At 57.8% G+C, this 14,405-nt stretch overlaps 1 protein-coding gene across 2 annotated transcripts; it reads right to left on the bottom strand.

The window, feature by feature from the left end:
- Window positions 1–215: 215 nt before the first annotated feature.
- Window positions 216–14,368, bottom strand: LOC117870570 (valine--tRNA ligase, mitochondrial-like). Of its 2 annotated transcripts, none has more exons than XM_034757763.1 (30): window positions 14,298–14,368; window positions 13,731–14,086; window positions 13,151–13,232; window positions 12,854–12,954; window positions 12,499–12,620; window positions 12,319–12,385; window positions 11,770–11,867; window positions 11,452–11,533; window positions 11,117–11,236; window positions 10,852–10,963; window positions 10,521–10,609; window positions 9,931–10,021; window positions 9,676–9,803; window positions 9,433–9,536; window positions 9,163–9,244; window positions 8,754–8,830; window positions 8,344–8,431; window positions 8,044–8,149; window positions 7,461–7,531; window positions 7,250–7,375; window positions 7,027–7,131; window positions 6,321–6,389; window positions 6,145–6,223; window positions 5,730–5,857; window positions 5,233–5,385; window positions 3,665–3,874; window positions 3,018–3,129; window positions 2,260–2,441; window positions 1,369–1,518; window positions 216–324 (listed from the first exon to the last, which is right to left on the bottom strand). In XM_034757763.1, the coding sequence occupies exons 2-30, from the start codon at window positions 13,968–13,970 to the stop codon at window positions 223–225; spliced, it is 3,276 nt and encodes a 1,091-aa protein (XP_034613654.1). In that variant the 5' UTR covers window positions 13,971–14,086; window positions 14,298–14,368; the 3' UTR covers window positions 216–222. The 2 variants fall into 2 exon arrangements, with proteins under 2 accessions (XP_034613654.1, XP_034613655.1); XM_034757764.1 differs by having other exon boundaries at window positions 14,311–14,352.
- Between the last annotated feature and the right edge of the window lie 37 nt (window positions 14,369–14,405).

Genomic DNA, 14,405 nt, shown 5'->3' with positions numbered 1-14,405 from the left:
TGTGCCATCCGTGGCGCGAGTGAGACCACTGGTGGCCAGGGCAGAGCAGTCTGCACCTGCACTCTGGTGCTCTGCAGCACGAGTGACCCCCTGCAGCTGGCCCCTACAGCCTTCAAGACTCTTCGCATCTCAGTCACATCGATCCTCAGCATTAGAGCCCGGCCTCTGGCTGCCCGATCGCCTGGGTCCCTTCCACATCCAGCAGCGACGCCCAGAGGTGACTCACTCATCGGCTGACGGAGGCGTTCCCAGCCCTGCTGACATGAGGCCGAAGCTCTCCAGGGCCTGATTCAGCTGCTCCAGCTCCGTCCGGAGAGAGGAAATCTACCGGGGGGAGGGAGAGGGGAATCCAGATCTGATCAACGTAGTCACGTCCTCCATCGCCGACATGCCCCCTCCCAACCCGGACATCCCCCCTCCTCCAAATTCACCTGTCACTGGGATCAATACAACCCCGCCCATATTCACCCCACCTCCAAATTCACCCGTCACGGGGATCAATACCCCCCCCCCCCCATATCCACCCTACCTCCAAATTCACCCATCACGGGGATCAATACACCACCCCCAATATTCACCGCACCTCCAAATTCACCCGTCACAGGGATCAATACACACACACCCATATCCACCCAACCTCCAAATTCACCTATCATTTGTACATGGGCACATGGACACCCCTCCAAATTCTCTCTCAATGTCACCCCCAGTGGCTAAAATGGGCATCATACACTCCCCTCTAGTGCTGTAAGGGAAAATACACTTACATATTCACACATACACATGGGAAAATATGTGTATGTACACACACACACACACACACACACACACACACACACACACACCCTAGCAGCTGGACCAAGCCTCTCTCTCTCTCTCTCATACATACAAAAGAAAAACGTTTCCCCAAGAAATTTTGAAAAAAATCAAAAAAGGTTTTTCTTGCCCTTGTTGCCTGGTTTAAAATCGAATGTGTTCGTTTCTCATTTCCTAAGAAATGTCTCCACTGGTTTCTTTTATTAATCCGAGTCAGCTGAAATCACAGGGTGGGGTTAAAAAAAATTCACTGGAAATATTTAAAAACAAATGGTTTTCAAAAAAAAAAAAAAAAAAAAAAAAAAGGTGACTTTTGAAACTCAGGGAAAATTGAAAAAAAAAAGAGAGTTTTGATTAAAAATAAGCAAAATTTTCAGGAAAAATGTTTTCCTTTAAAAAATTCAACCACCCTCCCCCCCAAAATATTCACAAAATAATAATAAAAAAGGTGAAAATGTGAATGCAGGAAAAGGGCTTTTTTACCCCACTGAATAAATATTTTAAAAGCATTTCAACCAGACATAAACCCCACCAGCCACTGCCGCCCATCACCTTCTGCTGACGCTCTGCCTGGGCTCTCGGTGAGACCTTCTCCTGGTAGCCAGATGCCTGGGTCCGTGCCGTGAGCTCCAAGATCTGCCGCTCCAGCTTCTTCTTACGGGCCGCTAGCCTGGGGAGCTCCGCCTCGGGGTCAACCAGCCCCTGGGATTGTCAGGAAAGGATGGTATGAAACAGCCAGGTGTAGATTAATACAAGCGTTAAAGGTGTGCAATCTTGTCACCCTCTAGTGGTGACACTGGGTATAACAGACTCTTCCGGGGATAGGACGGACATCCTGGTTAAATGTGTGATCATGTCACCCTCTAGAGGTGACACTGGGTATAGCATTCTGCTGCCGACACCACACAGTTTAGTGGTGTGGGGGGAGGAGTCCTTTAGCCGAAGGGTTCGAGGATGGGTTTTCAGATCCCAGGTTCAATCCCAGAGTATGCCCCATTGTGGCAATAGAGCCACAGTCCCGCTAGGGAAATAATTTCCTCGAGAGATGTGGTGCAACCTCAAGCCAAGAGCCTAGTTAACCCTCTAGGCAATGGGAACTGGAGCCTGAGTTGCCTCCCCATGAGGACATTCCTGACTGGCCCTGCACCTTCTCCCCAATGGGCCCCTGATCTCTGAACACTGCTCCCCTGCCTCCGCTAACCCATCACCATACGCAAGGTCCCAGGGACCCATCTAGCCTGGGAATCCTTTCCTGCCCTCTGCCACCCCAGATCAGAGCCACGGGCCCATCTAGCCCAGTATCCCACCTGTTGCAGCGGCCAGAGGAAGCCATAACCTCTCCCACAATGCACCTCACTGAACAATACTATCCAGTGTTCTTCCTGACCCCCTGCCCTCCGTCCCAACCTGCCCTGATGTTGGATGTTTGCATCTGGCTCTTACCTGCAGGTCCATATAGATCTCAGTGTGGTCGTTCACTCTCCCCCACACCCAGCCCACAGGAGGCTCCGCACCCTCGGAGGAGGGGCAGAGCTCCAGAGAGCCAGCCAGGGACAGGGTTTGCAGGGGCTCTCTGTACTCCTCGTACACCCTGTGGGCAGCTGGCTCTGAGCACATCAGGTAGACTGCAGGGACAGAGAGAGAGAGCCCATAAGCCAATGGGGCAGGGCAGCCCTCCCAGGGCATGCTGGGAATTGTAGTGCTGATTGGCCATACTCGCCATGTTGGAGGGACCAAACAGGGCTAGAGCCAGGTTGGCAGCCAATGTGGTAAGGTTGCCCTCCCAGTGCATGCTGGGGAATTGCAGTCTCTCCCAGTGGGGCACAGCCACCATTTTACCCATATGGGGCAACCCACACAAGATAAGGCTAGAACCAATGGAGCAAAGGCTCCCCTCCCAGTGCATTCTGGGAATTGTAGTCCCCCCCACAGGCCACACCTATCGCATCAGGTGAACATGATGGTGCTAGAGCCAGGGTGGCAGCCAATGGGGTGAGGCTGCTCTCCCAGTGCGTGCTGGGAATTGCAGTCCCCAATGGGCTGCACCCTCCCATGTCCTGTAGGGACAAGGCAATTTAGCCGGGTTCCTAAACACCCAGCCCAGGTGGCACTAGCCAGTGCCTGTCATTGACAAGCTCAGCACAGAGGCCATGGGGCATGGACTCCCTCCTGCCCCTATGGGCAGGGATCCCTCTGCTCACCGGGCGGCCGGGCTCTCGTCAGCCGGTAGGTCACCCTCAGGACGCGCGCCACCCGCACCACTTCCTGCGCCAGCAGGAAGTCGTCCTCATCCGCGGGGCGACACCAATGGGCCTGGAGCGAAGGGAAGGGAATTCAGTGGTTTCTGACGTGCCCCACCAGGGAGCGGCGCTGCCTAAGGCTGCTTCCCCCAGGTCCTAGTGTTCATGAGCAACCCTACAGTAACAACCTCGCCACCCCCTACTACCATCTCTGTCAACCTACTGCTAGCAAAGACCATGGGTTTATAATCAAAGCTACAGTAACAAACCAGTGACCCCTCACTTGTGATGCTGTTGTTCATTATTGTGTTACAGTAACATAGAAAAGCCCCAGCTGAGATCAGGGCCCTCTTGTGCCGGGCGCTGCACAGACACACAGGGAGAGACAGTCCCTGCCCCACAGAGCTCACTGTCTACTAGACAAGGGGAGAGTTTATTATTATTATTATTCCTGTTTCACAGAGGCCCAGAAAGATTCAGCGACTTGCCCACGATGACATAGGCAGGCAGTGGCAGGGCTGGGAACTGAACTCAGATCCCGCAGGTCCCAGCCCAACCCTCTCTCCACTGAGCCACCCCTTCCCGTTCGGCGCCCAGAGCTCACCCACCAGCTGCCCAGCACTGGGGTATCCGGCCACGCAGATGCTGGGAGCGGAGTCCGCGTCCGGCTTGGGGAGCCGCTGCCACAGCTCCTCCGTCAGGTAGGGCATGAAGGGCGAGAGGAGGCGCAGGCCCAGGTCGGCGCAGCTGAGGAGCGTCTGGCGGGTCTGCAGGATCCGGGATTGATCCCTGCTCTGCAGCACAGGCTTCACCGACTCCTGCCAAGGGAGGGAGAGGCCGTATAGCAGGGTGATGACAGCTTAGGTGGATAGGTTGTGTTGGATGGATGGGTTAGCTACTTTGGGTTAGACATGATGGCCGGCAGGGCTGGCTCTAGGCACCAGTACTCCAAGCATGTGCTTGGGGTGGCACTTAACAAGGGGTGGCACTCGGGCTCCTTTTTTTTTTTTTCCCTTGGGGCACAAAAAGCCGGGAGCCGGCCCTGAGTGGAGGTGAGCTGCGGCAGTGGGGGGCGCGGGGAGGGCCGCAGGAAGTAACTCGGAGGGGGGGGGCGCAGAGGAACCGCTCCCCCCCAGCTCACCTCCGCTCCACTGACACCTACTCCCCTGAGCGCGCCGCCGCTCCCGCCTCCCTCCCAGGCTTGCCACGCGAATCAGCTGTTTTGCGGCAAGCCTGGGAGGGAGGAGGAAGAAGTGGAGCGGTGGTGGCGCGCTCAGGGGAGCAGGCAGAGCAGAGGTGAGCTGCGGCGGTGGGGGGCGCGGGGAGGGCCGCCGGAAGTAAGCAGGGGGGAGGGAAGGCAGAGGAACCCCACCCCCAGCTCACCTCCGCTCCACTGCCGCCTGCTCCCCCGAGCGTGCTGCTGCCGCTCTGCTTACCGCCCCCTCCAGGCTTGCCTGGGACGGGAGGAAGGGGTAGGAGGGGAAATGCGGCGCACCCAGGGGAGGAGGTGGGGCTGGGGATTTGGGGAAGGGATTGGAATGGGGCGGGGAAGGGGCAGAGTTGGGGCAGGGCTGGGGGGCGCGGGAAATTTTTTTTGCTTGGGGCGGTAAAAAACTTGGAGCCGGCCCTGCTGGTTGGACATGATGGATTGAGCTATGTTGAACGGACGGTTGGATGGATACGTTGGGTTGGGCTGGGTTGGACGGACGGTTGGATGGCTGCGTTGGGCTGGACGAACAGTTGGATGGCTACGTTGGGTTGGGCTGGACGAACAGTTGGATGGCTACGTTGGGTTGGGTTGGGCGGACAGTTGGATGGCTACGTTGGGTTGGGCTGGGTTGGATGGCTACGTTGGGTTGGGTATGTTACAAAGTTGGGTAGAAGACTGGATGATGGGTTGGATAGGTAGGTTGGAAGGATAAACAAAGGAGAGTTGGGAGAGTTGTAGTTGGGACCAAGTCACTGGGATATCTCATTTGGTACCCCCCCTTTCCCCAGGTCTACCTGTACCCCTCAATCCTGACCCGCAGGCCCCTCAATCCTGATCTGCTTCTTCTTGAGCATATATTTTTATAAACAGGCAGAAACAGGGGCTAGGGCGAGATTCAACAAAACTCCCCACACAGAGCCGGGAGGGCAGGATTCCCACCCAGGCCAGAGGAGAACTGACACTCACCAAGTAGACGTCGCAGAAGTTGTGCAGCCAGAAGTGGTGGATGGTGGATGTGACCAAATGCAGCTCATACTCCCCGAACCGCTGGCCGCAGTCCGCTGCGGTGTGGTAGAGACGACTAAGGATCCATCGGTCCATGGGGGAGCTGGGGCAGACCTGGAGGGGGGATGGAGGATTGACTCCAGCCCTAGTTACAGAAATCTCTGGGGCTCATTGCTGCCTCCCTGCAATACCACCCAAGCCCAGCAGAGGGCACCACATAGACCCAGTATTTCCCCACTTCCCTGCTATGCACCTTGTCCCCAACAGAGCATGTCAGATACTTCCATGGTCACTCATTATACTACCCCCTGCAATACCACAGGTGCCCAGCAGAAGGAGCCATTGGTACCTAGTGCCCCCTCCTCCCCATTATACTGCCCCCTGCAGTTCCACCCACAGCCAGCAGAGAGAACCAATGCTGCTCATAACTCCTCCCCACCCCCAAAACACCCCATTACCTCCTCCGGGGTCTGCGGGGCAAACCCCTCTCCCAGCGCCCCCAGAGTGAATCGGACGGCGTTCCACACCTTGTTGCAGAAGTGCCGGGAGCTCAGCACCGTGGCCACATCCAGGTTAATGTCGTCCCCTGGGGGCAATGTAGAGAAGTGGGGAAAGGCCCCGATCCCAGCCCCCAAGCCAGCCAGTGCCCTGCCCTGGGGCTGGATCAGAGCCAGCGCCCCCCAGAGGGAAAAGACCCCATGTCCCATTCCCTGCACCCCTGAGCCAGCCAGTCCCCAACCCTGGGGTTGGATCAGAGCCAGTGCCCCATAGAGGGGAAAGGCCCCATATCCCTTTCCCTGAGTGAGCCAGTCCCCCCACCCGAGGCAGGATCAGAGCTAGCGCCCCCTAGAGGGGAAAGGCACCTGCTCTCACCTTGGACCCGATGGGAGCACAGCACGAATCTCAGGGCGTCGGTGCCACATTCGGGGATCCCCTGGGGGAAGTCTCGTCTCTGGAATGGAAGGGTGATGATATGAAGGGGAGGAGCTGACTGAAGGGAATGGGGGAAGGGGGTCAGTGGGGCAGGACAAGGGAGGGGAAGGACCCACCTGTCCCTCCATGGCGATGGCCACCTCTTGGGGGTCCAGGTTCCCATCTCGCAGCCTCCCCTGCAAATCCTGCAACAAGGAGAGAGCCTCATCAGGGGCAGGCATGACAGGCAGGGATGTGTTTTTGTAGGGTCTCCAGGGAGTGCAGGCCAGTTTGTTATTGTAGGGTCTCCTGGAGGGGCTGGGCGAGCCAGTTTGTTATTATAGGGGTACCTGGAGCACGGAGGTTGTGTTGTTTAGGTTTTTTTTTTGGAATGGTAGTGTTTCACTGGGGTGGCGAGGAGAGATATGCAGGGGCTAGTTATTGTAGGGTCTCTCTTGGCAGGGCGAGGGGGAAAGAGATGGGGGGGGGAGTGCAAGGCCCTGTTTGTCATTGCAGGGTCTCTCTGAGGGTGGGATGCAGGGTCCAGTTTGTTATAGTAGGATGTCTCGGGGTGGGGCTGGGGGGAAGAGATGAAGGGCCTTGTTATTGTAGGGTCTCTCTTGAGGGGGAGGGGGAATGCAGGGTCCAGTTTGTTACTGAAGGGTCTCTCAGGGTGGAGAGAGAGATGCAGGGCCCCGTTTGTTATTGTAGGGTCTCTCGGGGTGGGGGAAGAGACGCAGGGCCCAGTTTATTGTTGCAGGGTCTGTCTGGGGCTCTGTTGCAATGCTGCAGGGGCCAGTTTGTTGTCGTAGGGTCTCTTGGGGAGGGAGGGGGGTTTGGTACCTGCAGCGAGGCCCCGTGAATGACGTCCAGCGGGTCTACGACATTCCCCAGAGATTTACTCATCTTCCGGCCGTGGGCATCGCGTACCAGGGAGTGCAGGAAAACCTGGAAAGAGAGAGAACTGCAGACCCAGTTATCCCAGCCCTGGGTCCCCCCACCACAGCTCTGCCGGCGCCCTCGATCCCAACCCACAGCCCCCCTAAGCCCCCCCTGCCTCGCACACCTGGGAGAACGGCAGCTCTCCAGTCAGCTGCTCCCCCAGCATCACCATCCGAGCCACCCAGAAGAAGAGCAGGTCGCTGCCCGTCTCCAAGAGGCTGTTGGGATAGAATTCCTGGAGGTCTCCAACCTGCGCGGGAGGAAGAGAAGGAGTGAGCAATGGGCCCATCCAGCCCGGCATCCCGCCTGTCCCCTTTGCTCTCTGTGTCGCTCACCTTACGGGGCCAGCCCAGCGCGGCGAAGGGGAAGAGAGCAGAAGAGAACCAGGTATCCAGGACATCAGCATCTGGAGACACAAACAGAGCATCGGCCGATGAGCTGCTTGGTAGGTTAGCCAAGGAGGCAGCACGCTGGGGACCCTACAATAATAAACGACTTCCACAGGATTGGGTATTTTCCTTTATCTCTGCATGGTCTCGTCTGCCTCCCTTAGAGTAGGGCACTACCCCAATTTCCCTGGTCTGAAACAAGTTGGGGTCACTACAGAAAACAACTCCGGGGTTATTTGCCCTCAGGAGCACCCCCAACATTACAGGGCATCCCCCCCCCCCATTCCAGAATGGGGACACCAAGGCCTGCTCTGGCGTAAGCCAAGTATTCTGGGTAACAGCCTATGCAAATAGTTGACATTTTGTGTATCCCACTTTAGACACCAAAAGTAGGTCCTGAAGCAGATAGGGGTGAAAAGTGAGTGCACGGGGGGAGTGAGAAGCTCTAGGGCTTTGCCCCATTTGTTACTTGAGGCTTTACCCCCTCCTTTCTTGCCAGAGTCACCCCCTAGAAACTCCTTCTCTTTACCTCTCACCAGCTCCATTTCCTCTTCCGGTTTCTTCAAAATCCCTGATGCTTTTCTGCGGGCTTCTGCCTCTGTCCTGCCCACAACCCACAATGCATCACTCCCATCCTGTTAATAAACGCGTGACAAGAGATGCAAGTTAGCTAGCTAAAGTGCCCCCTGTTGAGTAGCTAGGAGCTCCCCCAACAGCCAACGTCCCTGCCCCACTCCCCTCAGCGACCCCTGCTGGGAGAGGCTGGGACTGGCATAGCCAGGAGCTTCCCCCCACAGCCAATAACATTCCAGATAAGCAAATAGCTCACCTTGCCTAAGTCACATGACCCTGAGACAGAGACCTGATAGGCTGGAATCTGATGGCCCCACCACAGCTGTCGGGAAATGCACCAATCGCTACAATAAAGCAAATAATAAAGCCAATAAGATTATTTTGTTTAATGCCAGTTCCCCAGTTAGCCACAAGGGGCGATAGAGAGCCATTCCAGATTGAGCTAAGGAGCCAGCCTTCCCCATTGAATTGTTGACATGCCAGTTTGTTATTATTGGGTTGCTCACAGTCAGTCAGGACTCTTGGGTTCTATCCCCACGCTGGGAGAGAAATGGGGTCTAGTGGGTTACAGCAGGTAGGGCTGGACATCAGGACGCCTGAGTTCTATCTGCAGCTCTGGAGGGGGGAAAAGGGTCTAATGATAGTGCGGTGCAGAACTCCCCTCACCTGATGTTGGACAGCCACGTCCTCCAGTTCTTCTCATGAAATTTCGGGGTGAGTTTCAGACGCCCTGACTCCACAGCCTGAGGGGCGAGACAGAGACTGATAAGCAAACCTGGCTTGGACAGCAGAACCTCCAAGAGGGCAGACAGACCAAGCTGCACTACAGCCCACAGAACTAGGGAAGTTCTCAGGAGAGAATCCTGTATCCCAGTACTGCCACCAAAACCCATCCAGAGCAAGATTAACTCTTACAGCCTATGCTTCAGGGATTTATGCAGTCCAATATGGAGGTAGCATCACGGCTTAAATCAAAGTCAGGTGAACTAGTGGTTAAAGCAGGGGAAGGCTGGGAGTCAGGACTCCCTGTGCTGAGCGGTGACCATGCGGGAGCTGCCATTAGGGGACCCCTCACCTCCAGGGCTCTCTGGGCCATTTCTTCACACCGGAGAAACCACTGGCTCTTCAGCAGGTTCTCAACCACGTCTCCGGAGCGACTGTAGGATGAAAAGAGAAATCGATTTATTTGTAATATCCTGGAACTTCCTACCCGCTCCCAACAGCACAGCGCCCCCTTGCACCACACTGGGGCATTGGGGCTAACACTGACAGCAAGGGGAGAGCGCCCCCTACTGAACCCCCTTCACTCCCCAGCTCCATCCTCCATTGGCAAGGGGTGTACTACCTGCAGAGGGGCAGCGCCATGGCATGATCCTTCATACCCCGGTACAGGCCTCTCTCCTTCAAAGCAGACACCACTTTCTCACGAGCCACAAAGCGATTCAAGCCCTAGAAAGGAACAGAGCAATAGAGTAAAACAGAGGGGCTGTGGGTTGGGACTGAGGGGCACAAGCAGAGCTGAGGGGGGGAGGGAGTCCAGGGCTGGGACAGCAGGAGGCTGTGGGTCAGGACTGAGGGGTGTAATTACCTGGAGCCAGTCTCCACACTCAGCTGTCATGGCCCCATCCTCCCCGATCACAGAGACCAGGGGCAGCCCATGGTGCTTGCCCAGTTCGTAGTCGGCATGGCTGTGCGCCGGCGTCACCTTCACGGCTCCTGCAGGGGGCACGGTGGAGAGGAAAGAACCTCTAAGACCTGGATCCCACTAGTGACACCAATACAGCCACTGTCCAGCCAGTGCCCGACTCAGAGACCTGATAGAGCTGAGGGGCCTGGTGCTTACCTGTGCCCAGGTCTCGCTCCACCAGGGGGTCCGTGATGATGGCCAGGAGGCGCCCAGTGAATGGGTGCTGGAGCCGCTTGCCGTGCAGGTGCTGTCAAAATAAAAAGGGAGAAGCAAAGCCAAGATCCATTATGCCCAGACACTTCCAGTGATCCCCCATTTTAAACTCCATGGATACCCCACCTCCCAAATCCATGGCAATGACCCTCCCTTCTCTTCCAGAGAGCCTGCCCCGACCCCAGAGATGACAATCTCCATAGTGATGACTCTGCCTTCCTCCCCATGAGACCACACCCCCTTCTCCACAGCCATGAGCCCCCTTCTTCCCCCAAAGAGACCCTTCCCCTGTCTCGCAGGAGACACCAGTCTGTCTCCATGGAGATGACTTCACCCTTCTGCCCCATGAGACCCAATCCCTGTCATCATGGAGAGGACGCCGCCTTCCCCCAAAACCCTGCCCCCTTCTCCAAGGAGACAACTTATTCTTCTCTGCCCCAAAGTGGCTCCACCCTGTCTCCATGGAGATGACCTCTCACCTGCAAGACACCCTGCCCCCTTTATCCCAGACACCCCTCCTCTCCGCCCCTTACCGTGAACCGTGGGTCGTCGGGATGGACGGCCACAGCCATGTCCCCCAGCATCGTCTCCGGGCGGGTGGTGGCCACAGGGAGCTCCTCGTCTTCCCCCGACACAGAGACAGGGCAAGGGAGAGACAGAAAGAGAGTGACTTTATGGGGCTGGATTATTACCATGAAAAAACAAACAAAAAAACAGCCACCTCTGGGGTGGGGCCGCTGGGGAACAGCCCCACAGCAATATAGCATGTGGATTGCTCACCCAGCACTGAGATGCAGCCACCTCTAGGGTGGGGTAGCTGGGGAGCACCTGTTGTCCCCACCTGTACAGAGCTTGGGAACTCACCCTCCTGTCCATCCACTTTGTAGGCAAAGGTGAACATCACTCCAAAGGGCACCGGGGCTGGGCAGCCGGGCACAGGGAGCACAGTCCGACCCTGGAGCTGCCGGGTCTCCACCTGCCAGAGAGAGACTGTGTCACGAGACTCAGGGGGAAGCGGGGGTGGGGTGGGGGGGGGGGAGAAGAACCACACTGCTTTCCTCCAACTACAGCCCTCCAAGATACAACCCACCCCCAATCCCCAGTGCTGCCCCCCAGACCACACACTCACCTCCACGTCGGAGATGGCGGAGCGCAGGGCGCACGACCAATTCACCAGGCGCCGGTCGCGGTACACCAGCCCGTCCTCGTGCAATCGCATGAACGCCTCTGCCACGGCCGCTGAGAACCCCTGTGTGGGCGAAGGGAATGGCATTTGCATGGGCATATCCCAGGACCAACCAGAGTAACCCCACCCCCCTCCCAGAGCTGGGGAGAGAACCCAGGAGTCCTGACCCCCAGCCATCCTGCTCTAACCATTAGATCCCACTCCCCTCCCAGAGCTGGGGAGAGAACCCAGGAGTCCTGGGTCACGAACAGTCACATGTTTGCACGTCAGACACTCACAGCGTCCATGGTGAAGCAGAGTCGGTCCCAATCCAGAGATGCCCCCAGAGCCTTGAGCTGTCGGAAAATCTCATCCCCTTTCCTGGGCAGAGAAAGAAACATTGATTTACAGCACTGATTGCCAGGGGACAGTGCCAGCCCGGCTCCCTGCAGCACAGCGCCCCCTAGCGCCAAGCGGGGGCACTGGAGCCAGCACTGACTGCCAGGGACCAGCACCCCCCACTGCGCCCCTGTCTCGCTCTCTGTAGCCCAGCGCCCCCTATTGCCCCCACCAAGCCCAGCACTGACTCAGGCCGGCGACGCCACAGCCGCACTCACTCCTCTTTCCATTTCCAGACCTCGGCCAGGAATTCCCCTCGCGTCAGGTCCTGCCGCAGGGCGCCCCGCTCCTTCCAGAGCTTGCGCTCCACCACCGCCTGCCGGGGGAGATGGGAGTGTCACCAGAGGGAGGGAGACACACACAGAGCAGGAACACACACATGCAGCACGAGACCCCCAGCTGCCCTACCCCAGAGGCGGCTGCATTTCAGTGCTACAAGAGCCATCCCTGCGTAGCGTTGCTGTTGGCTGTTCCCCCCTGCTGCCTCAGCCCAGAGGCGTCTGCAATTCAGCGCCACGCGCAGTGTTGATTCCCTCCAGCACACACCCACATAGCCCGACATACACTTAGAATTTCGGCTGACCTAGCTCCATCACTCAGGGGTGTGAAAATCCCAAGCCCCGGAGCGCTGTAGCTCTGCCGATCTGACCCCTCATGCAGACGCAGCCAAGCCAGCTGATTAATGCTTCCATCACCCTCTCTGCGGCTGCTCGGGGAGGTGCTGGAGCCCCAGCAGTGTAGATGCGCCCTCTCCCCTCTGGTCTCACCTGAGTGGCGATTCCGGCATGATCCGATCCCGGCACCCACAGCACCTGGAAGCCCTGCATTCTGCGCCTGCAACACAAGTCGGAACGTCACCAGCCAGGCCCTGTGTGCCACAGCCCGCCCTGGGGCCAGAGGGGAAAGGCCCCATAGCCCATTCCCCACCCCTCCGAGCCCCTACTCACCATCGCACCAGCGAGTCCTCGATGGCTACCGTGAGGGCATGGCCCAGGTGCAAGGACCCCGTGACGTTGGGCGGGGGGATGCAGAGGGAGAAGATTTCTGGTTTCCCATGGGGCTGCCGGCTCTGAGACACAGAGAGGGTGTTTTAACCAGCACAGCGCCCCTTGCTGACCTCCCCGCCCCACTCCCTGCAGCACAGCACCCCCTAGGGGCTTTGGGGTCAACACTGTAAGGGGAGCGTGCCCCCTGCTGAGCCCCCCGCCCTGCTCCCTGCAACACAGCACCCCCAAGTGCAGCTTTGAGCCCTATCACCACCCATGTCAAGGGTAGGACTCTGATTCCATCGGATGTTTTTACCTGATATTCAGGTTTGAAGAATCCTTCCTTCTCCCACCACCCATACCACGCGGCTTCCACATAGCGGGGGCTGTAAGAGGCCGGCAGGGGCACGGAAGTGTCTAGGGAGAGACCCAGCATACGGTTAGCCACGAACAGAGAGGCCCCTCACAAAGTCTCTATAGGGGCGGGGGCAGTGCCTGGCTTAGGGGCTGGAGAGACACAGCGAGGCTTCGGACGGATGGACCCTGCACAGAACACTCTCACGCCAGCTGTGGAGCAGAGGGATCCATGAGGGGTTACATTTTCCCATCATACCTTTCTTCTGACCGGCGGCCGTTGGGATGTTGTACAGAACCACGTCTTTCGGAGTCCACGCCTTAGCCTGCCCCTGAGGTACCTGGGGAAAAACCAAACACACCCACGAAGATGCTGGTATGTGAACCAGGCTCCATACTGGGGACAATCGCATATTAGACCTGCCATACTACAGAATAATAGATATTTAACCTGTGTCATTTATCACAGAGGAGATTTATAGGGGAGGTCAGTCTGAACTGAAATGCAGCCACCTCTTGGGTGAGGCAGCTGGGTAAAAGCCCCCAGCAACACTGCACAGGGATTGATCTTGTAGCACTGAAATGCAGCCGCCTCTGGGGTGGAGCTGCTAGGGGAAAACAGTCCACAGCAACGGTGTACAGGGATTTCTCTCACGGTGCTGAAATGCAGCCACTTCTGGGGTGGGGCTGCTGCATAGATGGCACACAGCAACTCTGCAAAGTAGGGTCACAGAAAAGGAAAAATAACGTCCTCTCTTGGAGTTAAAAGGGGCTGTTTAGTTTCACTAGAGACAGGTCATTGGGGTCAGCACTGACTGCCAGGGGAGAGCGCCCCTTACCTCCTGCCTCCGGGCCACTCCGGCTTCAATGGACTCCAGCCTCTCACGCTGCCTCCTCTGCTTCTCTGCCTTGTTCTTGAGCTGGGTCATTTTCCGCCCCAGCCCCTCGGGGTCGGATTTGCTAGCCTGGGAGGAGGTTCTCCGCCCGCAGGGGACGTGCTGGGGCCCAGCCTGGAGCAGCAACTGGCGGAGGGAGCTCAGAGTCCGACCGGTGCCGGATCGGATCCAGTTTGGTGCCATGTCCAGGCGTGGGTGGTTCTGATTGCCAGCTGGATGGTGGGGGAGTCCCCGTCTCCTGGCAGCTCATACCCCACACCGGTGCTGGCACGGGGGTGACATGGTGCTGGGGAGGGGACCTGCAGGGCAAAGATAAGGGGGCAGGACTTGAGACACAGGGACCGGTGCCATCTGCCTCCAGTGGCCTGGATCCCCACTCCCCTTCCCGCGCTGGGGAGAGAACCCAGGAGTCCTGGCTCCCAGCCCCTCCCCGTCCCGAGGAGAACCCAGGAGTCCTGGCTCCCGCCCCCCTGCTCTAACCCACCAGACCCCGGCCCCTCCCGCTCTCACCCCTCGTCCTCACGTTGCAACTTCGAGCCCCGCAACCCTCTACCCGGCAATTGTGACGTCACCTGCATCCGCCAATCAGCGGAGAAAGGCGGGGCCCAGGCGCTTTGC

Source organism: Trachemys scripta, unplaced genomic scaffold (assembly GCF_013100865.1).
Source record: "Trachemys scripta elegans isolate TJP31775 unplaced genomic scaffold, CAS_Tse_1.0 scaffold_36, whole genome shotgun sequence".
In the NCBI taxonomy this organism is placed as follows: Eukaryota; Metazoa; Chordata; order Testudines; family Emydidae; genus Trachemys; species Trachemys scripta.
Note: the sequence above shows the minus strand (reverse complement) of the source record. Positions and strands in the feature narration are given on the sequence as shown.

Bases quoted from the DNA above. Each gene is read 5' to 3' on its own strand.
- LOC117870570 (XM_034757763.1), bottom strand. From the start codon at position 13,970: ATGGCACCAAACTGGATCCGATCCGGCACCGGTCGGACTCTGAGCTCC. The intron at 8,831-9,162 runs GTGAGGGGTCCC...CTCGCCCCTCAG, and splicing joins TGGCCCAGAGAGCCCTGGAG to GCTGTGGAGTCAGGGCGTCT. The intron at 6,224-6,320 runs GTGGGTCCTTCC...CTTCCATTCCAG, and splicing joins CCATCGCCATGGAGGGACAG to AGACGAGACTTCCCCCAGGG.